This window comes from Bombina bombina, chromosome 1 (assembly GCF_027579735.1).
Source record: "Bombina bombina isolate aBomBom1 chromosome 1, aBomBom1.pri, whole genome shotgun sequence".
Lineage (NCBI taxonomy): Eukaryota > Metazoa > Chordata > Amphibia > Anura > Bombinatoridae > Bombina > Bombina bombina.
This window is the reverse complement of record NC_069499.1, coordinates 537642892-537669832: the sequence shown is the minus strand read 5'-3', so window position 1 is coordinate 537669832 and position 26941 is coordinate 537642892. Positions and strand designations below refer to the sequence as shown.

General features: G+C 39.2%; 1 protein-coding gene across 2 annotated transcripts in view; it reads left to right on the top strand.

Annotated features, from left to right (window-relative positions):
* The window catches only part of NRP2 (neuropilin 2), a 198447-nt gene that overhangs the window by 146195 nt on the left and 25311 nt on the right, over nucleotides 1–26941 (top strand). For both annotated transcript variants that reach the window (XM_053698656.1, XM_053698657.1), the window contains exons 13-15: nucleotides 6360–6622; nucleotides 14450–14546; nucleotides 18655–18702. In XM_053698656.1, coding sequence (XP_053554631.1) covers nucleotides 6360–6622; nucleotides 14450–14546; nucleotides 18655–18702 — 408 coding nt within the window. The remainder of the gene's footprint in view (nucleotides 1–6359; nucleotides 6623–14449; nucleotides 14547–18654; nucleotides 18703–26941) is intronic.

Here is a 26941-nt window from a genome sequence, read left to right as displayed (position 1 = left end):
ATATTTCATTTTGGGGCTCTATCATGTGACCATACAAATGTTTAATTGCTTTTTCAGTCTTTTTCAAGTAATTATACCAGCTCGGCAAGAAGTGGTGATCAAATGCTTTAAAGGCCATCCAGATGAACAAACATATAATAAGAAATAAAACACTGTGTAGTTTAACAAGCTATAGCTGTGCTGCACAAATCTGTGCATTATATGTATTGTCTGCATTTAAGTGTTACTATACAGAAGCCTGCAGCAACAGAGAGAACGCTTACCCACTGTCTCAGCTGAAAAACTTCCCTGCCCATCTCCATCAGACTAATAATGTTTAATTAATATAATGAGCCTTCTGCATGAAGGACCTATTTTTATAACCTATGCTGGATTTCTGTTTTCATTTCCTCTCCCCTGAGAAACTATAATTGCCTGTTTTTTGTTAACCCATTCAGCACTCCAGAAATACATCTGAGTGCTGAAACCTTCACAGGTAAGGCCACTTCAATCTCAGTGCCTCTGACCTTGCATAGCATTCTGAGGTTTAATTTTAAATATATTTTGTACCAACAGTAAGTAAAGAACAATTCCACAATAAACTATTATAGACTAGTAGACCTGTGGAATCAGTTAAACAACATTCACACAGAAAAACAAGAGGAATTGTTAGGAAAGAAAGGGTCATTGAGATGAGAGAGACCACCAAAAAAGGAGGAAAAGAGAAAGACAAATCCTGGGAGGACTATAGTCACTTATAATTATTTAATGGCACATTCGATTTAAAATGTAATTCTTAATATGTTTAATGATGAGCAATAGAAACATTTTTACAGTATATATTATTTATTTAGTCTGTTTGTTTTTCTTAAGTTTATTTAAAATTGCGTTGTGGTATTTCCATGACTTCCATAGAGGCTGGAATGCATCTTGCAGAGTTGAGAACTTGACCCTCTATCATAATACATAGTGATTGGTTGATTAGTACATGAGGTCATTAATTTCTGTCTCTAATCGGCCTCAGCAGGGGAGATAAAAAAAACATTTGCAGGTTTTCTGTACAAAACATGTTATAGGATGACCCTGCAGCTATAGAAAATGCTCAGTTTTCCAACGCTTCACCCTATACATTAAAACTAGCAGAATTAAATTCAAATTTCTCACCCTGACCTACAAAGCCCTCACCAATACTGCCCCACCCTACCTGTCCTCACTCATCAACAAATATACTCCAGCTAGGGATGGGCGAATGTGTTTATATTCGAATTCGAATGTTAGAACGAATGTTATTGTAGAAATTTGATTTACATAATAGAATGTTGATAAGAACAAATATTCTTAAAAATTTGATTTTCAAATGTTATTTACAGTTTTTGAATGTCACATTCGAATTTGAATGTCACTTTCAAATTTGAATATTACATTTATAAAACACAATTGTAGACTAGAAACACTATTTCGAATTCGAATGTCACATTCGAATCGAATATCACATTCGAATTTGAATATTACATTTATAAAACACAGTATTAGACTAGAAATACTATTTCAAATTTGAATGTCACATTCAAATCGAATATCACATTCGAATTGAATATCACATTTATTAAACACAGTTGTAAACTAGAAATACTATTTTGAATTCGAATGTCACATTCAAATTCAAATATTACATTTAAAAAACACAGTATTAGACTAGAAATACTATTTCGAATTCGAATGTGACATTCAAATTCGAATGTCATATTCACATTCGAATATTACATTTAAAACATAGTATTAGACTAGAAATACTATTTCAAATTTGAATGTGACATTCTAATGTAGCATTCGAATTCAAATATTACATTTATTAAACACAGTTGTAGACTAGAAATACTATTTCGAATTTGAATGTCACATTCTAATTCGAATATTACATTTCAAAATTGAATGAATACATAGCTAAACATTCTATTATTCGAACAAATATTTTTTCTAATTTTATTGAAAAATTTGAAAACAAAAATTAGAAAATAGAATGTTATATAAACATTCGAAATTCGAACGAATGTATCAAAATTCGTTTTAAATTTAGAATTTTTAGAAACATTCGCCCATCCCTAACGCCAGCCTGCCCCCTAAGATCCAACAATGACCTGTTTCTTGCGTTCTCTACCATCACCTCCTCTCAAGCTAGACTACAGGACTTCTCTTGTGCGGCACCAACCCTCTGGAACGCACTTCCTAGAGCTGTCAGACTTCCCCCTAACCTCTCTTCCTTTAAACGTTCCCTAAATACCTTTTTGTTCAGGGAAGCTTATTACCTGACTCATTAACAAATTAACTTCATTTACCCAACAGTTGCCCTCATCTATCTCCTCACTAATATCATTCTCACCTTTGCAGTCCCCACCTCCTGTTTCCCATCCTCCTACCCATCTAGATTGTAAGTTCCCACGGGAATAGGGCCCTCAATTCCCCCTGTATTTGTCTTTAAAATGTTGTCTCCTATTTTATTGTTTCCCCATTGTACTTTTAATCCTTTTACCCATGGGCAGCGCTTTATAAATAAATAATAATAATAATAATAGCTAGGTTGTGCAAAAAAGAAAGACACGTCCCACTAGCTTTAATACGCTTCAAGAGTATCCCATGGAGGTCATTAATTTGCATATATACTACCTTTGCTGACAACAAAGAAAGGTGTCTTTAGATTTACATTTGTTATATACCTTAACTCCTATTAAATTGGTGGAGGACTTAAAGGGACATGAAACCCAAATTATTTATTTCATGATTCAGATGGAACATACAATTTTAAACAACTTTCAAATTTACTGCTATTATCAGATTTGGTTAATTTCTTGGTATCCTTTGTTGAAAGTGCAGCAATTCACTACTGGTATAGCTGAGCGCATCTGATGAGCCAATGACAATGTTCATATATGTACAGCCACAAGTCAGCAGCTAGCTCCCAGTAGTGCATTGCTGTTCCCGAGCCTACCTAGCTAAGCTTTTCAACAAAGGAACAAAGCAAATTAGACATAAAAGTAAATTGGAATGTTGTGTAAAATGTCATTGTCTGGCTGAATCATTAAAATATAATTATTATGACTTTAGTGTCCCTTTAGGGGAAATAAATACCACAGGGTTTACTGAAGTTAGGAAACTTCCTTTAGTTTTTACCGGCACTGTGAAAATGTAAGTAGCCCTATGTAAAATGTGAAATTTATTTATTGCATTTTGTGTTCCATTGAAAGATGGATGTGCAGGGACGAAACTACAGGGGGTGCAAAGGTCGCAATTGTAACTGGGCCCCCAAGGGTGTGGTCCCAGCTTCAAAAAAAGTTTACAATAAAAAACTTTGACCTGCCACTGCCTGCACTGATTTCATGAATGTGACATGATGCTTCACTAGTGTCTCTGACTACAGGGGTTAGTGTTTCTGTTTTACCCATTGGTGTTTATGTGTGTGTGTGTGTGTATGTATGTATGTGACTGTGTGTGTATTTATGCATGTATGTGTGTGTGTATGTATGTGACTGTGTGTGTATTTATGCATGTATGTGTGTGTGTATGTATGTGACTGTGTGTGTATTTATGCATGTATGTGTGTGTGTATGTTTGTGGAACCAGCAAATTACAGACCTTGTTATTACAGCATGGGGGGCGGGGGGTAAACAGTCTATACAGTACCACTATATACAGTATGGGGGGCTGGACCATGTCACAGACTACTGTGGTCACTTTATAAAGTACTGGGGCAGGTAGGGTCAGGCCAGCCATCTCACCGGCAGATTACAGACTGTGTCACTAACTCTATATACAGTACTGGTGGGTTAAACAGTGTCACTATATACAGTAATAGGGGGTCAGACCATCTCACAGACTGTAGGCACAGGGTACCTCCTTTTGCAGACATGTATCAAATTCACCTTTTTTTTGGGGGGGGGGGGCTTTTTAGATTCTTGCACCTGGGCCCTGTGGTTTCTAGTTACGCCTCTGTGGATGTGCCTAGAATCTGATTTATCATCTTGTGTAGGTTTCTCACATTTTTTATGTTGGGAAGTTTTAGCCATATCCCTTACCAGCCTGTTTCTTTGGAGTGGAGCTGTGTATAAAAAAATAAATAAAAAAAAAAGGTGAAGGGATACTCTCAAAACTAAATTAAACACGTAAAATAATTTATTTTGGTAAAACTGCAGTTTTTGCAAGGGGAGTGATGCATCATATTCATGCAGGGCCTATTTCTATGTGCCTTTAGGCACAAATATGCAGTGGTATACACACACACACACACATATATAAATATAAATATATATATATATATATATATATATATATATAAAAATATACACACACATACATACACGCACATATATATATATATAAATATACACACACATATATATATATATAAATATATACACACACATACATACACGCATATATATATATTTATTTATATATATATATATATATATATATATATATATGTGTGTGTGTGTGTATTCATTAAAATTATGGTGGAGATAAAATCCTCCATGTCTCAAAAGTAGATCAATAAAATATTTTTGCATAGGATATTAGCTAATTACCTATGCAAAAATATTTTATTGATTTATATATATCTATACACACATACATATAAATATATATACACACACACACATATATATTGTTAGTGTAAAGTGAATTGTTTTGCAGTTTTCATTAGTTAAAGCCAATTTAGGGAGGTAAATGTAGCAGGGTTAACCTTCAGAAGTCAGGTGCTTTTCAAGTTTTAAAGAATTAGAACATCCTTAATATTTAAAACTAAATTACATAAAAATGGTGCAAAATAATGAATATTATAGTATTATAGTATATTGCAAAGTTATTTAATTATGCATAACTAAGCCATTTATATAAAAAAAAAACAATTTTTTTACTGTCCCTTTAAATCTGTATTTAAAACCTATCCTAACTAAGGCAAAGTACATCATAATTATGTTATAAAATGCTTAAAGAGGAAACTGCAATAATTGCAGCTGGAAGTGGAGCATACCACTGAGAGAAAGGGGGAGAAAAACCTTTAAAGAAAGTGAGAAATAAGGGGATGCAAATAATTGGGATAGATAAAGATTTCCTTAGTTCCAGGGTGGTCTTCTTTGATGAAAGACAACAGCAATTTATGACAAAGAGAAACAGCTGTAACCAGTTAGGGTGTTTGGAAAAAGCCCTAGGGTTTTTTCAGTAACCAATCCAGGTTGCCTTAGGATGTTTCAGAAAATACCTAGTGTCCTTTTATGGATATGTATAATGTTTTTCATCAGTAGAGGACGTGAGATCATGTTTACATTGTACTAATAGAATGATGCATTTGCTGTTGTAGAAAATGTTAATGTAGTGCAAATGACATTTTCTTGATTATTTGTAATCTTCATTTTTCCACTGTACACTTCATTCTTTTGTTTTGACTTCTTAAAGTATTTCTCAAAACCAGATGTGTTTTTTTAAGACTTTGCTACCAAAGTGTGCATTTGACCTTAGTCTGTTTCAGATCTAGTTACTAGCTCAGTTTTAAAACGTGGTCACCCTTAGCAGACACCACATCCATTTAAAAAGGGAAATACGTTTAACCCCTTGTCATAGATGTTTATTATTCTAAATTTTGTTTGTTTTTAATGTGAGAATATGCACCTTCCGAAAATCTTAACTTTTTTGAAACTTAGATGTTTGTCTTATAATGTAGTAAATGACAGTCGATTGAGCTCTTAAACAGTTACACCAACTCATTCACTAGGGGGAGTTCTTGTTTTCTGCACTGTGCACAATAAATTAGGTGCTGAATGTGATTGGCTGTGCATAACACTCAAAAGTATTTTTAACAGAATAATTAGTCAGCAATATCCAAGAACATCCTTTACTGTATTTACAGCATGTATGTATATATATATTAACAACAGATCATTCATGCCATGTAGATTGTCAGCTCCCCCTCTTGTATTAAATGGTTTTGTTTAGTATTTTTTATAATTCTGTATTCTTTTGCCATGAATCAATGATCAGATTGTTTATGCCATTTGGATTGTAATCTTTTTGAAGCAAGGTCTCCTCTTCTTGTTTTAATTGTTTTTTGTTTCATCAATTGTATGTATTTATATTGGTTGCCTTGAATTAGTGTCATTGTGTACCCCTACTCATGCACACAGTGAGGTACATAATTTGGCGGCACTGTACAAATAAATAATAATAATTATATCATGCTCCTCTAAGGGTGTGGATTGATCAATCATGAGCTTCATGAATATATGTAACGATGCTTAGTAAATTAAGATTATTTTCAAAGCAAATTGTATTTTTCTAATTTGAGTATACTGTGAATTAATTCTAATTAATTGTTTTCTTGTACACAGCTGTTGGCAAAAATTACTTAAGGCTGCCTAGCGTCAGGAGAGAGGCGCAGCATGCACGCCTAGTCAGTCCCCAGATGTACTTGCCCAGAAGTGTTCTTTGTATGGTGTTCCAGTTTCGGGTGTCAGGAAATGGTGGGGGAACACTGCAATTCTTAAGGAAATCTGGCCAGGAGAACAAGATGCTCTGGGAGATGAGAGAAGAACAGGGGAGCGACTGGAGGGAAGGCAGGATCATCTTACCAAATTATGACCAAGAGTTCCAGGTATGTCCATAGATGATAGATGACAATTGCCTTCCTTATTAGTCACAAGTGTTCCCTAGATGTTGGATTGTGTTTTGCCGGGAACTCAATGCATAATTTAATTTAGAAGGAAACACACCAACAACATATGTTTTGTCTCTAGGGAAGCCTCAAGAAAACTGTTGATAAGAAATGCTATCATCTTGCTAATTTCTTAATTTATTAAGCATTCTGTCACGGCTTCTACATCTCCTCTTCCAGCTGTCTCCCTCAGCATGACCATTATTTACAGCACTTGCATATTTCTAAGAGTTCTTGATCATTAAATTCCCTGTATTTGTCACAGACACCATTATAATGAAAGTCTTGGACTCTCTACACAGATCACAAGGTTAATAAAGTAGCACCTGGGTACAAGAGAGAGTCTGATTTCTCAGAGATTTAAATTAAAGGGACAGTTCTGGCAGACATGCAATAGCAGATTTGTATTAAGAGGATTTGCAGTGTTTATTTTAATATTACAAAGAGAATCTGGATCGCTCCCATTGGAGACTCCAGCTAAGCAGAGTTGTTTTCGTTCTGTTTCCGTGTTGTTATAGCAACTAAATTGTACGCTGCTTTTTATTCAGAATGCACTGATCTATGGCAGCGGTTGGGTCTTTGTGGCTGGCATTAGCTTTTGATGTATTCGGCAGAATTTTGAAGTCTTGTCTTGCTAAGGAAAATGTTCTCCACTCCCTGTAGTTTAGGTGTAGAAGCTGCTCAGTTTTTCCAATGCAATTCTAATCTAGTATTATCAGTGCAACCAATCAGTGGAATGCCTACACCTATCCTTTGTAAAGTTAAAAAATAACACTTAGTGTGCATGATTTGGGATTTTATGGTGTGAATATAAAATGGCTTATTCACAGTGAAACAACATTTAGCGGTAGATACTTTGCTCTAGCATATGTGGGGATAAAATGTAGCCTATTGAATTTGATATTTATGTAGATAAATGATGCATTTGTTTATATTGTTTACCATAGATAGATAGACAAATCCGAAACATTGCAGCTAGCCATTAAGGGTTAATTGCTATTAATGATTACTAGAAAGGAGGATGGAAACTAGTCTGTGCATACATTCTGCATCTGACACAAAATCATCATCTGCTAATTATCCATGTGTTACATATATCTTCGCTTGCTGTTTATTATCTGGCATGTGCTGTACGTATACACAAAGTCACACTCGGCTGATCAGCTGATACAAATTTCACTAGTATTACAGACACTAAAAAGATGAATAGATTATGTGATAATGAGGTAGAAGCAGCTGACATAAAAATCTCTCAGCATGAAGCTCAGCATTTATATAGATAACAGGACTTAGGTGCTAATAGGTTTGTCACATATGTGGGAAGGAATTGTATGTGAACTGTCTTTTTCTTTGTTGGTATAAATGAAGTAATGATCAAAAAATAATGTTTCAGGAATGGTTGTTTTTGTTTGCTAAAAGTGATCATTCATTATATTATTGTTAGAAGTATATATAAATAAATAAAACATTCCATGCTTAAATAGCTTTTACATAGTTAATGCTTTTTAGATACATAATTATCTTTATCCAGTGCATTTTTAAATTCTTATTTCTGATGCACAGTGAAATAATATATCACAGGTCATGGAGATTGACTAACTTCACTGGTCTGGACCTTGAAATTAGCAACTTTAATATAAAAATAGTAAACAATACTCAGCACAACATAAAGTATTATGAGTTATCCCTTTTTATAGATCACCTGCTGAGCTTGTAGAAATCAAATACGTCTAATAAAATGATGCAGAGATATTTTATCTACAGATACAGTATATGTAATGTTCCTGTACATTACTGCATAAAGACATACAGTATGTCTAACAATAAATAGCCTTAGCAAAGAAAATGTGGTGGCAAAGCATTCTGGGAACAGAATGTCTATAGTCAGCCATCTTGATAACAAATTTACATGTACTAACAATAGGATGAGCATTTAATCCTTGCTTGTAGAAAAATGATGGAAATTAGTTGAAAAACAGGAGAAACAAATGTGCATTTAACAGCATCCCTCTTTCTTCCCTGTGTTATTGCTTCAAAGGCTGAGTAGGCTGGATTGATTTTTGAAAGTGCAGGCAACTGTATTAATCAGAGCTGTGTGTGGCTGCCTTGGTGTTGAAAAGAAAATGAATTGTGATTTCAGTTCTAATTGTTTAGCCTTTTCATTGCCACAGGGACCTGCAGGGAATGTGCTGCAGGATCTTTAAAGTATCTAATAGCAACGTGAGTGAACACTTAAGGGGTGAAATATAAAATATGTAGATAGAGGCTTCCCTGTAGAATCATGTTGAGCAATAACAACTAGTCACCGACCCTGAGCCAGACTGTTATGTCAGGAAGAGACCTGTCTGCTCTCATTTGTTTTGTAGAGGTGACGTGCAAACAGGTACAAAGCTTGCAGTGAATTAAAGCCATGAATATAGTTGTTTTTTTATTTAAGTTTTAGAAAAAAATGTGCCTGAATCCAGCTGCTTTGAAGTATACAACCAGTTATCTGGTGTTAAAAGGGCTTTCACAAATGCACACGTAATATGCTCACATGGTTATATCATGTTATTTTGTACTATGTGTTTTACAACAGCAAAGGGGTTGAAGATAAAGAAAAGTCAAAATTAAACTTTCATGATTAAAATTAAGCATTTAATTTCAAAAGATTTTTTTATCAAATGTACTTCATTCTTGTTAAACAAAAGCATACCTAGGTAGGCTCAGAACAGAAATTCACTTCTGGGAGCTAGCTGGTTATTGCCTCTTGTCATTGGTTTATTAGATGTGTTCAGTTTGGTCCTAATAGTTTGCTGCTCTGAAATTGACTTTAACTTTGTGTTTAACCACTGCGCATTAAACACAGTAATATGCAAATAATAGTACAATAATAAAAATTACATTACAGCATTTTATTTTTACACTTTTATGACCATTTAAACACAGAGCTTGGGACCTTCTTGGGCCCTGCATCACATTGCAGCTCCTAAGCAGTACACTGCCATGAGCCATTTTAGAGTGAGATATGCATGTAGCCACTTGCCATGTCCTGTTCAGGGGGTTAAACACATTGATACCAAAGGACAAAAATAGCACGCATTAATAAATTAGCGCACAGTATTTTTGCTGTAGCATGGCCCTTTTATCTCTAAAATTGATTAATTAACCCAGGTAGTAAAAGTAGAATTTTTCTTTTTTTAGACCATGTATATTCCTTTATCTCCTTCTCTATGAATTGTCTAATGTACATTTGTGTGCACGTGTGTGTTTGTGTGGAAGTGCATGCTTGCGTACATGTAGACTCACGCTCTTATGTGTGTGTGGGAGTGCATGCTTGCGTGCATGTAGGCTCACGCTCTTATGTGTGTGTGGGAGTGCATGCTTGCGTGCATGTAGGCTCACGCTCTTATGTGTGTGGGAGTGCACTTGTGTGTGTTTGTGTGGGAGTGCATGCTTGCGTGAATGTAGGCTCACGCTCTTATGTGTGTGGGAGTGCACTTGTGTGTGTTTGTGTGGGAGTGCATGCTTGCGTTAATGCAGGCTCACACTCTTATGTGTGTGGGAGTGCATGCTTGCGTGCATGTAGGCTCACGCTCTTATGTGTGTGGGAGTGCACTTGTGTGTGTTTGTGTGGGAGTGCATGCTTGCGTGAATGTAGGCTCACGCTCTTATGTGTGTGGGAGTGCATGCTTGCGTGCATGTAGGCTCACGCTCTTATGTGTGTGTGGGAGTGCATGCTTGCGTGCATGTAGGCTCACGCTCTTATGTGTGTGGGAGTGCACTTGTGTGTGTTTGTGTGGGAGTGCATGCTTGCGTGAATGTAGGCTCACGCTCTTATGTGTGTGGGAGTGCACTTGTGTGTGTTTGTGTGGGAGTGCATGCTTGCGTTAATGCAGGCTCACACTCTTATGTGTGTGGGAGTGCATGCTTGCGTGCATGTAGGCTCACGCTCTTATGTGTGTAGGAGTGCACTTGTGTGTGTTTGTGTGGGAGTGCATGCTTGCGTGAATGTAGGCTCACGCTCTTATGTGTGTGGGAGTGCATGCTTGCGTGCATGTAGGCTCACGCTCTTATGTGTGTGTGGGAGTGCATGCTTGCGTGCATGTAGGCTCACGCTCTTATGTGTGTGGGAGTACACTTGTGTGTGTTTGTGTGGGAGTGCATGCTTGCGTGAATGTAGGCTCACGCTCTTATGTGTGTGGGAGTGCACTTGTGTGTGTTTGTGTGGGAGTGCATGCTTGCGTGAATGTAGGCTCACGCTCTTATGTGTGTGGGAGTGCATGCTTGCGTGCATGTAGGCTTAAGCTCTTATGTGTGTGTGGGAGTGCATGTTTGCGTGCATGTAGGCTCACGCTCTTATGTGTGTGGGAGTGCATGCTTGCGTGCATGTAGGCTCACGCTCTTATGTGTGTGGGAGTGCACTTGTGTGTGTTTGTGTGGGAGTGCATGCTTGCGTGAATGTAGGCTCACGCTCTTATGTGTGTGGGAGTGCACTTGTGTGTGTTTGTGTGGGAGTGCATGCTTGCGTGAATGTAGGCTCACGCTCTTATGTGTGTGGGAGTGCATGCTTGCGTGCATGTAGGCTCACGCTCTTATGTGTGTGGGAGTGCATGCTTGCATGCATGTAGGCTGACGCTCTTATGTGTGTGGGAGTGCACTTGTGTGTGTTTGTGTGGGAGTGCATGCTTGCGTGAATGTAGGCTCACGCTCTTATGTGTTTGGAGTGCATGCTTGCGTGCATGTAGGCTCATGCTTGTGTGTGTGTGTTTGTGTGGAAGTGCATGCTTGCGTGCATGTAGGCTCACACTTATGTGTGTGTGTCTTTGTGTGGGAGTGCATGCTTGCGTGCATGTAGGCTCCCACCTGTGTGTGTTTGTGTGGGAGTGCATGCTTGCGTGCATGTAGGCTCCCACCTGTGTGTGTTTGTGTGGGAGTGCATGCTTGCGTGCATGTAGGCTCATGCTCTATTGTGTGTGTGGGAGTGCGTGCATGTAGGCTCATGCTCTATTGTGTGTGTGGGAGTGCATGCTTGCGTGCATGTATTCTCACACCTGTGTGTGTGTGTGGGATTGTATGCTTGCGTGCATGTAGACTCATGCTTGTGTGTGTGTGTCTTTGTGTGGGAGTGCATGCTTGCGTGCATGTAGGCTCATGCTCTTATGTGTGTGTGGGAGTGCATGCTTGCGTGCATGTAGGCTCACACCTGTGTGTCTGTGTTTGTGTGGGATTGCATGCTTCCGTGCATGTAGGCTCACGCCTGTGTGTCTTTGTGTGGGGGTGCATGTAAGCTCATGCTCTTATGTGTGTGTGGGATTGCATGCTTGAGTGCATGTAGGCTCACACCTATGTGTCTTTGTGTGGGGGTGCATGTAGGCTCATGCTCTTATGTGTGTGTGGGAGTGCATGCTTGCGTGCATGTAGGCTCATGCTTGTGTGTGTGTGTGGGAGTGCATGCTTGCGTGCATGTAAGTTCACACCTGTGTGTCTTTGTGTGGGGGTGCATGCTTGCGTGCATGTAGGCTCATGCTCTTATGTGTGTGTGTGAGAGTGCATGCTTGCGTGCATGTAGGCTCACACCTGTGTGTGTTTGTGTGGGATTGCATGCTTACGTGCATGTAGGCTCACACCTGTATGTCTTTGTGTGGGTGTGCATGTAGGCTCATGCTCTTATGTGTGTGTGGGAGTGCATGCTTGCATGCATGTAGGCTCACACCTGTGTGTGTGTTTGTGTGGATTGCATGCTTGCGTGCATGTAGGCTCACACCTGTGTGTCTTTGTGTGGGGGTGCATGCTTGCGTGCATGTAGGCTCATGCTCTTATGTGTGTGTGGGAGTGCATGCTTGCGTGCATGTAGGCTCACGCTTGTGTGTGTTTGTGTGGGAGTGCATGCTTGCTTGCATGTAGGCTCACACCTGTGTGTGTGTGTGTTTGTGTGGGAGTGCATGCTTGCGTGCATGTAGGCTCACGCTTGTGTGTGTTTGTGTGGGAGTGCATGCTTGCTTGCATGTAGGCTCACACCTGTGTGTGTGTGTGTTTGTGTGGGAGTGCATGCTTGCGTGCATCTAGGCTCACGCTCTTATGTGTGTGTGGGAGTGCATGCTTGCTTGCATGTAGGCTCACGCTTGTGTGTGTGTCTTTGTGTGGGGGTGCATGACTGCGTGCATCTATTCTCACACTTGTGTGTGTGTGTTTGTGTGGGAGTGCATGCTTGCTTGCATGTAGGCTCACACCTGTGTGTGTTTGTGTGGGAGTGCATGCTTGCGTGCATCTAGGCTCACGCTCTTATGTGTGTGTGGGAGTGCATGCTTGCGTGCATGTAGGCTCACGCTTGTGTGTGTGTGTCTTTGTGTGTGAGTGCATGCTTGTGAGCATGTAGGCTCATGTCTGTGTGTCTGTGAGGGCATGCTTGCGATCATGTATGCTCACACTTGTGTGTGTCTGTGAGTGCATGCTTGCGAGCATGTATGCTCACGCTTGTGTGTTTTTGTAGGAGTGTATGCTTGAGTGCATGTTGGCTCACACTTGTGTGTGTGTCTTTGTGTGGGAGTGCATGCTTGTGATCATGTAGGCTCATGCTTGTGTATGTGTGTAGGAGTGCATGATTGTGAGCATGTAAGCTCTTGCTTGTGTATGTGTGTGAGTGCATGCTTTTGAGCATATAGGCTCACACTTGTGTGTGTGCGTGGGAATGCATGCTAGTGTGCAAGTAGGCTCAAGCTTTTGTATATGTGTGTGGGAGTGTGTTTATGTGTGGGAGTGTGTGTGTGAGGGAGTGTGTGTGTGTGTGTGGGAGTGTGTATGTGTGTGGGAGTGTGTATATGTGTGGGAGTGTGTATATGTGTAGGAGTGTGTTTATGTGTGGGAGTGTGTATGTGTGTGGGAGTGTGTATGTGTGTGGGACTGTTAATGTGTGGGAGTGTGTATGTGTGTGGGTATGTGTGTGGGAGTGTGTGTGGGGGTGTGTATGTGTGTGGGAGTGTGTATGTGTGTGTGGGAGTGTGGGTGTGTGTGTGTGGGAGTGTGTGTGTGTGAGTGTGGGAGTGTGTGTGAGTGTGGGAGTGTGTGTGAGTGTGGGAGTGTGTGTGTGTGTGGGAGTGTGTGTGTGTGGGAGTGTGTGTGGGAGTGTGTGTGTGGGATTGCATGCTTGCGAACATGTATACTCATGCTTGTGTGTGTATGTGTGTGGGATTGCATGCTTGTGAACATGTAGGCTCATGCTTGTGTGTGCGGGGGGGGGGTTGCATACTTGTGTGTGTATGTGTGTGGGATTGCATGCTTGTGAACATGTAGGCTCATGTATGTGTGTGGGATTGCATGCTTGTGTGTGTATGTGTGTGGGTTTCCATGCTTGTGTGTGTATGTGTGTGGGATTGCATGCTTGTGTGTGTATGTGTGTGGGTTTGCATGCTTGTGTGTGTATGTGTGTGGGATTGCATGCTTGTGAACATGTAGGCTCATGCTTGTGTGTGTGGGGGGGGATTGCATACTTGTGTGTGTATGTGTGTGGGATTGCATGCTTGTGAACATGTAGGCTCATGTCTGTGTGTGTATGTGTGTGGGATTGCATGCTTGTGTGTGTATGTGTGTGGGTTTGCATGCTTGTGTGTGTATGTGTGTGGGTTTGCATGCTTGTGTGTGTATGTGTGTGGGATTGCATGCTTGTGAACATGTAGGCTTATGCTCTTGTGTTTTTGTACAATATAATAAAATAACAAAATTGTGTTTATGTAGCAGGGACTGAGCTAATCATCAATCACCCTTGTTGTCTGTGCTGTTTGTCTACAGGTTGTCGTTGAGGGGATTGTCGGAAAAGGGCAGTCAGGAGAGATAGCCGTGGATGACATACGAATAGCTACTGACATCCCCCTAGAGAGTTGTATGGGTAAGTGAATTGTCTGTTTCTTCAGGTTTTGTCTTCCATGAAAATAATACAAATTGTCAATGGTTTAAAACAAATATAAATAACATATATATTGAGCCAAACTAAGATAACTAGTTAGACTTAAGAGAAAGATAAAAAAATAATGCTAATAATTTTGTCCTGGTATGAAATCATTAGCTTATTATATTCAATAAGCAGGAATTATTCTTGTACAAGATGCACACGCCAACAACAACATTATTCATCCTGTATCATTCTATTGCTCTGCAACTGGCTATTTGATAGATGATGAATAAATCCTACTGGTGTAAATCTGTACAACTATATTCTTACTTACACAGGAAATTGGTTTTCCAGTGAAAGTCGGAACATAATTCTAAAGTTTATGGTTAAGCTGAGGACTACAAATAGATGTAGGTCTTTAAGAGCCTCCACAGGCCACCTGGTTCACCAGAGAGGTTACTGCAGTGCCTTACTACGTGCAGTGTCTATGATTGTGTTCTAGAGTGGGTGAGGAAAACGCATCATTAGGCCACGAACAAACAAGAAATTGAAAAATGTCAGTGTATCATCATTAACTTCTCAGCCATGTTCACTTTTTATATAACAACCTGTCTCAGGGGATACACTCCAGCTGCCACTCAGTGTTATACGCATGGAAGGCTTGACGGGCTCCGAGGAGAGCTTTTCAACCTTTCTGTGCCGGAGGCCATTTGCAATATATTGAGGCAAATAGACTTCAAGCACTACATGCAAGGAAGAGGTTAACACAATGAAAGAACAACAACAAAAAAAAGAATAGAAATCACAGAGCAAGCTATAGAAAGATATTAGGAGGGATTGAGTTCTCTGTGTTCATTACTATATATTGCCAATTACAAAGCTGATCCCACGTCAGTCAAAATTACCTTTTTTACGCCTACATATGGAATAAAAATTGTGAAGGATTTGAGGGGAAATGTAATGTACACACTAACATGTATGCAAAGTCATATCTGTTCTGATTCTTCTGCAGAAGCAGTAGGGAATGTTAAATATAAATGACCATTATTTAGCTAGCTATCTGCGTGTATTTCTGTCTTTATCTCTAACTTTCTTTATCTCTATCATCTATTTCTCTGGCTGTCTGTCTATCTCTCTATCTTTCTGTCTGTCTATCTATTTATCTATCTATCTATGTATTTTCTGTCTCCTTATTTTACTTATCATCTAGCTAGCTATCTACATACATACAAACACTGTCAGATTGCTTGATAAATATCTTCACTGTCTTTTGAAAGGAAAGCAAATGTAGTTTAGATTTAGGACAGCTGCAGTGCTTTCATGGTATTTCTCCTGTAAATTAGTTGTCAAGACCCAGTGACTCTGATACGTTGGATTTGGAAGATCTGGACCAGAAAATTACATTTTAGTGGAATAATTGTGACTTTCATGAGGGATGCTCAATTGAATATCCATTGATCCCAGCAATGAGTAAAGCAGAATTTCAACTAGTGGAACATCACAGACCAGAGATCACAGCCTTTAAATTTTGCTTTGGAAAATAAATATATCTGCAGACTGAAGACTCAAGTTGTTCCCTAATGTAGACATTAATAAGTAGTCTGAACACAGACTTAAAGAGACACTGAAATTTAAAGTTGTTTTCCCCTCAACCTGTTTCCAATGACTTAGTATACCAGCTGTGGAGTTTAAAATGTATGGCAATATTCTCCTTTAGATTTACTTTTGTATAGGAAGTAGCTGCCCCTGCTAATTGAAACCACAACCTGGTTAAATAGCCTGAGTTTGAAATGAGAACAGACTTTATTAGCTTATCTCTGTATATTTCCACAAAATTCTGCTTTTCTCATCTTTTCACTCTATACACAGTAAGACTAATGATCACAAGTTTGCTTTTTGATAAAAGCTTAGCCGCCTTTTAAGATTGTGAGAAAGAAACAGTGAGATCTGTTGGGCAGATATGTTTAGATAATTATGCTGGAATTTGATAGACAATTTCATACACACCCATGAAATGCCCATGTTCGGCCAATTTCACGATAAAAATAAAAACAATTACATTTTGTTTGATAATTCCACCAGGGAAATTGAAGTACATGTGAGCATTCTTTAATAATCTCGCCAACCCAGAGACCTTTAGATTATCGGGCCCATAGAAACAAACATTTTAGTTCATCTCTGTCTCAGCCCCACTGGGAACAGGATTTCTTCTAAACCTTCTTGTTTACATACATTATCTATAACCAGTACTTGCCATTTTTAATATAGGTGGGATACAACAGGCAAAAGCATAAATTTCAAATAGCAAAATAAAGGAGCTTTATGTAAAGAGTTTAATACATTTCAGCAGGTTAAACGGATTATTGGAAACACATTAAAGGGTAGAACAAAAAATCACAGTAACTGTCCCTTTAACTGTCACTGCCTCTGCATAGAAAAAAGAATTAGCCATAGACATTGCAGGGTTTTACTTGTTAAATTAATTATGCTATGAGATCATTATTATTTAATTCCAGTTAAAGTTCACACATAACCTGCAATTGTGGTTCTCCCTTTTACATCATGGATAATGGTGTAAGCAGTTAGTAATGCTCCTGATCAATACACATCTCTTTGTCACACGGCCAGGATCGACTTTGCATAGTAAATAACATGTAATGATTGTGATGGTCTTTCTGAAATTAACTCACTAACATGGCTGAGCTAATGTTTCTGTGTATATTTTCCCATCCTCTTTTGCCATAATTTTACTCATTAAAGGCACAGTCTAGTCAAACTTTCATTATTCATTTAGGGCATGTCATTTTAAACAACTTTCCAGTTTACTTTTATCATCAAATTTGTTTTATACCCTTGATATTCTTTGTTGAAAGCTAAACCTAGGTAGGCTCATATGCTAATTTCTAAGGCCGCCTCTTATCTCAGTGCATTTTGACAGTTTTTCAGAGCTAGACAGTGCTAGTTCATGTGTGTCATATAGGTATAATTGTACTCACTCCCGAGGAGTTATTTATGGGTCAGTACTGATTGGCTAAAATGCAAGTCTGTCAAAATAACTGAAATAAGGGGCAGCCTGCAGAGGCTTAGATACAAGGTAATCAAGGAGGTAAAAAGTGTATTAATATAACCGTGTTGGTTATGCAAAACTGGGGAATGGGTAATAAAGAAATTAAAGAATAAAAATTCTGGAGTAGACTGTCCCTTTGAATATTATGCTATTCTATAAATTTAATATTTCCCAATGCACACAGAGTGTACAATTTTAAGCAATGTTTAGTTTTACTTCTATAATCAAGTTGACCTATTTGACTAGTAGCTTTTGTTGAAAAATAGCTTTAAGCCTTTCCATGAGATCATACTTAAGTATGCTCGGGGAGCAGTTTTGCAACATTGTGTGTAAATGATTTTTATTATTATACTTTATTTGTAAAGCAGCAACATGTTCCGTGCATAACATCATAATCTTATACATATGGTGCTCGATACAAATTCCCTCTCCAGAAGTATGCTGTTATTGGAAAGAAGCTAGTTTTAACAAAGGATAGCTAGAGAAAATGTAATATTTATTGGATTTTTTTTTATATTGTAATCTTTCAAAATCATCAAAATTCATGTGTGACTTCAACCTCCCATTAATATTATTATTATTTAAAAGAATATATATTTTAACATATTTTATACAAATAATTAAAAGCTTTTAAAAATACTTATTTAGCTGTGTTGGTATTTGTCAGGATCATGCAACAGGTCTCAGTATGAGAACAATTTGAGTTAGAAGTTCTGTTAATTTATTTATTCTTTGTTAGGTCTATACACAAATCGTTGAGTGATAAAGGTATAGGGTTGAAGACCGGTATCTTCAATTACTGTCTTGGTCGAAAATGAATTCTGACTTGAAATTATAACTTTCCAAAGTAGTTTGTACAACAATGAATTTGAAAAAAAAATAAGGTGTTACCTTTCCTGAATTATTTGTCCAATAAATTTAAAGGCAGTTTGTTGTAAATTAAATTTAAGCAAGACTAATTAATGGTGTTGTATTGTAAAGTAAATAAATATGTGTCTCTTAAGTATTATTAACTCATTATATTTTTTTTGTTTTTAGAACCTATTACTGCTTTTCCTCCTGGGAAGCCATCTGTATACCAACCTGGTACGTGTATTTATGAATATATATTAATATTTCTCAACTATAATTTTAAACAATAATAGACTGATCACAAAGTAGTTTGTGATGAGTAAAAAAGGGGTTAAAACATATCTATTGCTTTTCTTGCATTACAATTCCTATCCATGTAATTTTACACTTCATTACCACCACATATGCATAAGGGAATACATGTATACTATAGCTTAAGGAGCCAAAATGAAAGACATGGTGAGTCTGATTTGTATATCCTTACCCAGAATCCCAAGCTCAGTATATCTGTGGGAAAACAGGTTCCCTGATTCTTCTGGAAATGTAATTTGGTATTTGTAAAAGTTGTCCGCAATGAATTATTTTCCTCCATAAAAAAATAACTTGCTTTGACACATTTTTGGCTACCTCAAGATTTAAATACTTTAGGAACAATGCCATTAAAAAGCTTTGGCAACAAATATTTGCATCAATTTTACCTTTTAATTTATTTATACAAAAGGCTTCAGGAAGTGACAGTAAAGCATAAGAGTCCTTTGCTTTCTAACATGCGTGTTTATGTTCTGCAACCTGTATCTTATCTATGTCTTAGATCAGCCTGTCCTTTGTGTATATGTTTTAAAGTAGACATTGTTGCCTGTCGTTTTTACAAACATAAATATTGTACATTAAGAAACAAAGACCTGCTCACTGTAGTTGACCTGAAATCCTTGTGTCACTAAAAGCAAAATTATCAATACAGACTGATGTATCTAGTGGATTTTAAATTTGTGACCTTATCTCAGTGATAATAACCATGAAATAGATGACCTAATCATAGTAAATCTTCCATTAGATTAAAATAACAATTTGAAATGGTTATTGCCATCCACCAATTCAGACAGGACCAAGCTTCATTGCAATAGGATTGATTGGAGACTGTCTGTCAACCACTAGCATAGATTCTCAAAGGATTTAGAGGCTTCTGCACAAACCTCTTCAATTCTAGTCTGTGGACCAAAATCACTGATGCACAAGGTTAAATTAGTGAGAATATTCCATAAAATAACTTATTAATGGATATATGATCATCACAAAAAATATATAATTATTTCTGAAAATATTTGTTTAACCGTTCGTGAGTGGCTCCCCCACATAGAATGACTTTTGACTTAATGAGCTAAAGCATTTTTAAAATTAAACAAAGCTCACATGTATACCAAGTATCCCTCTCCTGCCTTTCTCCTGATGCACATGTTTCAACTGATATTGGGCCAGATTATGAGTGGAGCACTAACGTTTGCGTGCGAGCGATAAAGAGGTTTACTGCTGGTATTACGAGTTAAAAGTAAATGCGATTGCTTGAGCACAATCGTGATTTGCGCTGGAATGATTACTGCATCAGCTCTGGTTAACTGTTTTGAGAAACTAAAAAGTGTCACAAAACACATCAAAAGTATATTACAAAGTAAAGTTACCTTCATAATAACACCATCTAATAAAAATTATATTAAAAAATTTGCACACAAAAGTTATAAAGGCTCAAAGATATGAGCTCTCTAGTGTTAGAAAAAAAGGACTGCAAAGGGCTTTAACATAGAAGATATACATGTCTAGAGATGGATATGTATGTATATATATATGTGTACATATGTATTATATGTGTATATATGTATTTAAAGACAAGGGGGGCGATTTACTAATGTGCGGGTGGACATAATTTGGTGTAGCGGATCATGTCCGCCGCACATTGATAAATGCCGACAGCATGTGCTGTCGGCATTTATCATTGCATAAGCATTTCTAGTGAAATGCTTGTGCAATGCCGGCTTCACTAGCATGGCGTGTCAATCAACCCAATCGTATTCGATCACTGCTTCTTAACTTCTGCTTCAGGCGGACCTGAAACGGAGTGGGTCGGAAGCAGCATCCGCTGCTTCATAAATCGACACCATAAAGTGTTATACTGTATTTCTCCAACATAGGTGTGTCCGGTCCACGGCGTCATCCTTACTTGTGGGATATTCTCTTCCCCAACAGGAAATGGCAAAGAGCCCAGCAAAGCTGGTCACATGATCCCTCCTAGGCTCCGCCTACCCCAGTCATTCTCTTTGCCGTTGTACAGGCAACATCTCCACGGAGATGGCTTAGAGTTTTTTAGTGTTTAACTGTAGTTTTTATTATTCAATCAAGAGTTTGTTATTTTAAAATAGTGCTGGTATGTACTATTTACTCAGAAACAGAAAAGAGATGAAGATTTCTGTTTGTATGAGGAAAATGATTTTAGCACCGTAACTAAAATCCATGGCTGTTCCACACAGGACTGTTGAGAGCAATTAACTTCAGTTGGGGGAACAGTGTGCAGTCTCTTGCTGCTTGAGGTATGACACATTCTAACAAGACGATGTAATGCTGGAAGCTGTCATTTTTCCCCTATGGGATCCGGTAAGCCATTTTTATTACGATGGTAAATAAGGGCTTCACAAGGGCTTATTAAGATTGTAGACTTTTCTGGGCTAAATCGATTCAATTTTAAAACATATTTAGCCTTGAGGAATCATTTTATCTGGGTATATTGATATTATAATATCGGCAGGCACTGTATTAGACACCTTATTTCTCTGGGGCTTTCCCAAAGCATAAGCAGAGCCTCATTTTCGCGCCGGTGTGGCGCACTTGTTTTTGAGAGGCATGGCATGCAGTCGCATGTGAGAGGAGCTCTGATACTTAGAAAAGACTTTCTGAAGGCGTCATTTGGTATCGTATTCCCCTTTGGGTTTGGTTGGGTCTCAGCAAAGCAGATACCAGGGACTGTAAAGGGGTTAAAGTGTTAAAACGGCTCCGGTTCCGTTATTTTAAGGGTTAAAGCTTCCAAATTTGGTGTGCAATACTTTTAAGGCTTTAAGACACTGTGGTGAAAATTTGGTGAATTTTGTACAATTCCTTCATGTTTTTTCGCAATTGCAGTAATAAAGTGTGTTCAGTTTAAAATTTAAAGTGACAGTAACGGTTTTATTTTAAAACGTTTTTTGTACTTTATTATCAAGTTTATGCCTGTTTAACATGTCTGAACTACCAGATAGACTGTGTTCTGAATGTGGGGAAGCCAGAATTCCTGTTCATTTAAATAAATGTGATTTATGTGATAATGACAATGATGCCCAAGATGATTCCTCAAGTGAGGGGAGTAAGCATGGTACTGCATCATTCCCTCCTTCGTCTACACGAGTCTTGCCCACTCAGGAGGCCCCTAGTACATCTAGCGCGCCAATACTCCTTACTATGCAACAATTAACGGCTGTAATGGATAATTCTGTCAAAAACATTTTAGCCAAAATGAACCCTTGTCAGCGTAAGCGTGGCTGCTCTGTTTTAGTTACTGAAGAGCATGACGACGCTGATATTAATATCTCTGAAGGGCCCCTAACCCAATCTGAGGGGGCCAGGGAGGTTTTGTCTGAGGGAGAAATTACTGATTCAGGGAACATTTCTCAACAGGCTGAACCTGATGTAATTGCATTTAAATTTAAGTTGGAACATCTCCGCATTCTGCTTAAGGAGGTATTATCCACTCTGGATGATTGTGAAAAGTTGGTCATCCCAGAGAAACTATGTAAAATGGACAAGTTCCTAGAGGTGCCGGAGCTCCCAGAAGCCTTTCCTATACCCAAGCGGGTGGCGGACATTGTTAATAAAGAATGGGAAAGGCCCGGTATTCCTTTCGTCCCTCCCCCCATATTTAAAAAATTGTTTCCTATGGTCGACCCCAGAAAGGACTTATGGCAGACAGTCCCCAAGGTCGAGGGAGCGGTTTCTACTTTAAACAAACGCACCACTATACCCATAGAAGATAGTTGTGCTTTCAAAGATCCTATGGATAAAAAATTAGAAGGTTTGCTTAAAAAGATGTTTGTTCAGCAGGGTTACCTTCTACAACCAATTTCATGCATTGTCCCTGTCACTACAGCCGCATGTTTCTGGTTTGACGAGCTGATAAAGGCGCTCGATAGTGATTCTCCTCCTTATGAGGAGATTATGGACAGAATCAATGCTCTCAAGTTGGCTAATTCTTTCACCCTAGACGCCACTTTGCAATTGGCTAGGTTAGCGGCTAAGAATTCTGGGTTTGCTATTGTGGCGCGCAGAGCGCTTTGGTTGAAATCTTGGTCGGCTGATGCGTCTTCCAAGAACAAGCTACTAAACATTCCTTTCAAGGGGAAAACGCTGTTTGGCCCTGACTTGAAAGAGATTATCTCGGATATCACTGGGGGTAAGGGCCACGCCCTTCCTCAGGATCGGCCTTTCAAGGCGAAAAATAGACCTAATTTTCGTCCCTTTCGTAAAAACGGACCAGCCCAAAGTGCTACGTCCTCTAAGCAAGAGGGTAATACTTCTCAAGCCAAGCCAGCTTGGAGACCAATGCAAGGCTGGAACAAGGGAAAGCAGGCCAAGAAGCCTGCCACTGCTACCAAGACAGCATGAAATATTGGCCCCCGATCCGGGACCGGATCTGGTGGGGGGCAGACTCTCTCTCTTCGCTCAGGCTTGGGCAAGAGATGTTCTGGATCCTTGGGCGCTAGAAATAGTCTCCCAGGGTTATCTTCTGGAATTCAAGGGACTTCCCCCAAGGGGGAGGTTCCACAGGTCTCAGTTGTCTTCAGACCACATAAAAAGACAGGCGTTCTTACATTGTGTAGAAGACCTGTTAAAAATGGGAGTGATTCATCCTGTTCCATTAAGAGAACAAGGGATGGGGTTCTACTCCAATCTGTTCATAGTTCCCAAAAAAGAGGGAACGTTCAGACCAATCTTAGATCTCAAGATCTTAAACAAGTTTCTCAAGGTTCCATCTTTCAAGATGGAAACCATTCGAACTATTCTTCCTTCCATCCAGGAGGGTCAATTCATGACCACGGTGGATTTAAAGGATGCGTATCTACATATTCCTATCCACAAGGAACATCATCGGTTCCTAAGGTTCGCATTCCTGGACAAACATTACCAGTTCGTGGCGCTTCCTTTCGGATTAGCCACTGCTCCAAGGATTTTCACAAAGGTACTAGGGTCCCTTCTAGCGGTGCTAAGACCAAGGGGCATTGCAGTAGTACCTTACCTGGACGACATTCTGATTCAAGCGTCGTCCCTTCCTCAAGCAAAGGCTCACACGGACATTGTCCTGGCCTTTCTCAGATCTCACGGCTGGAAAGTGAACGTGGAAAAGAGTTCTCTATCCCCGTCAACAAGGGTTTCCTTCTTGGGAACAATTATAGACTCCTTAGAAATGAGGATCTTTCTAACAGAGGCCAGAAAAACAAAACTTCTAGACTCTTGTCGGATACTTCATTCCGTTCCTCTTCCTTCCATAGCTCAGTGCATGGAAGTGATCGGGTTGATGGTAGCGGCGATGGACATAGTTCCTTTTGCGCGCATTCATCTAAGACCATTACAACTGTGCATGCTCAGTCAGTGGAATGGGGACTATACAGACTTGTCTCCGAAGATACAAGTAAATCAGAGGACCAGAGACTCACTCCGTTGGTGGCTGTCCCTGGACAATCTGTCTCAAGGGATGACGTTCCGCAGACCAGAGTGGGTCATTGTCACGACCGACGCCAGTCTGATGGGCTGGGGCGCGGTCTGGGGATCCCTGAAAGCTCAGGGTCTTTGGTCTCGGGAAGAATCTCTTCTACCGATAAATATTCTGGAACTGAGAGCGATATTCAATGCTCTCAAGGCCTGGCCTCGGCTAGCGAGGACCAAGTTCATACGGTTTCAATCAGACAACATGACAACTGTTGCGTACATCAACCATCAGGGGGGAACAAGGAGTTCCCTGGCGATGGAAGAAGTGACCAAAATCATTCTATGGGCGGAGTCTCACTCCTGCCACCTGTCTGCTATCCACATCCCAGGAGTGGAAAATTGGGAAGCGGATTTTCTGAGTCGTCAGACATTGCATCCGGGGGAGTGGGAACTCCATCCGGAAATCTTTGCCCAAGTCACTCACCTGTGGGGCATTCCAGACATGGATCTGATGGCCTCTCGTCAGAACTTCAAAGTTCCTTGCTACGGGGCCAGATCCAGGGATCCCAAGGCGGCTCTAGTGGATGCACTAGTAGCACCTTGGACCTTCAAACTAGCTTATGTGTTCCCGCCATTTCCTCTCATCCCCAGGCTGGTAGCCAGGATCAATCAGGAGAGGGCGTCAGTGATCTTGATAGCTCCTGCGTGGCCACGCAGGACTTGGTATGCAGATCTGGTGAATATGTCATCGGCTCCACCTTGGAAGCTACCTTTGAGACGAGACCTTCTTGTTCAGGGTCCGTTCGAACATCCGAATCTGGTTTCACTCCAGCTGACTGCTTGGAGATTGAACGCTTGATTTTATCGAAGCGAGGATTCTCAGATTCTGTTATCGATACTCTTGTTCAGGCCAGAAAGCCTGTAACTAGAAAGATTTACCACAAAATTTGGAAAAAATATATCTGTTGGTGTGAATCTAAAGGATTCCCTTGGGACAAGGTTAAGATTCCTAGGATTCTATCCTTCCTTCAAGAAGGATTGGAAAAAGGATTATCTGCAAGTTCCCTGAAGGGACAGATTTCTGCCTTGTCGGTATTACTTCACAAAAAGCTGGCAGCTGTGCCAGATGTTCAAGCCTTTGTTCAGGCTCTGGTTAGAATCAAGCCTGTTTACAAACCTTTGACTCCTCCTTGGAGTCTCAATTTAGTTCTTTCAGTTCTTCAGGGGGTTCCGTTTGAACCCTTACATTCCGTTGATATTAAGTTATTATCTTGGAAAGTTTTGTTTTTAGTTGCGATTTCTTCTGCTAGAAGAGTCTCAGAATTATCTGCTCTGCAGTGTTCTCCTCCTTATCTGGTGTTCCATGCAGATAAGGTGGTTTTACGTACTAAACCTGGTTTTCTTCCAAAAGTTGTTTCTAACAAAAACATTAACCAGGAGATTATCGTACCTTCTCTGTGTCCAAAACCAGTTTCAAAGAAGGAACGTTTGTTGCACAATTTGGATGTTGTTCGCGCTCTAAAATTCTATTTAGATGCTACAAAGGATTTTAGACAAACATCTTCCTTGTTTGTTGTTTATTCAGGTAAGAGGAGAGGTCAAAAAGCAACTTCTACCTCTCTCTCTTTTTGGATTAAAAGCATCATCAGATTGGCTTACGAGACTGCCGGACGGCAGCCTCCCGAAAGAATCACAGCTCATTCCACTAGGGCTGTGGCTTCCACATGGGCCTTCAAGAACGAGGCTTCTGTTGATCAGATATGTAGGGCAGCGACTTGGTCTTCACTGCACACTTTTACCAAATTTTACAAGTTTGATACTTTTGCTTCTTCTGAGGCTATTTTTGGGAGAAAGGTTTTGCAAGCCGTGGTGCCTTCCATTTAGGTGACCTGATTTGCTCCCTCCCTTCATCCGTGTCCTAAAGCTTTGGTATTGGTTCCCACAAGTAAGGATGACGCCGTGGACCGGACACACCTATGTTGGAGAAAACAGAATTTATGTTTACCTGATAAATTTCTTTCTCCAACGGTGTGTCCGGTCCACGGCCCGCCCTGGTTTTTTAATCAGGTCTGATAATTTATTTTCTTTAACTACAGTCACCACGGTACCATATGGTTTCTCCTATGCAAATATTCCTCCTTAACGTCGGTCGAATGACTGGGGTAGGCGGAGCCTAGGAGGGATCATGTGACCAGCTTTGCTGGGCTCTTTGCCATTTCCTGTTGGGGAAGAGAATATCCCACAAGTAAGGATGACGCCGTGGACCGGACACACCGTTGGAGAAAGAAATTTATCAGGTAAACATAAATTCTGTTATTTACTTTAAATATTTGACATTCCAATGTTCTGCACATAGCAGAATATGTTCTATGTAGTTGTAAATAGATATTCCTATATATATATGTATATATATATATATATATATATATATATATATATATATACAGTGTGTATATATATATACATATATAATCCATATTGATAATCCTCTCTCTCTCTATATATCTATATATATATATATAGGTATAGATATATATTGTACCAAAATTACATTGGATTTATATATATATATAGAAAGATTTATTAATAAATAAAACATATTCCTTTATATGAAAAGCATTGGAAAGTAAAATATTCATATTTTCATGTCAGGTTAGCTCACTTGAGAAGATGTGATTGGGTTTGCTCACAAGTAGGGTGTTAAGTTTTTATCCACTTTTGCTCCATTGACTTCTATCGGGGAATATCTGAA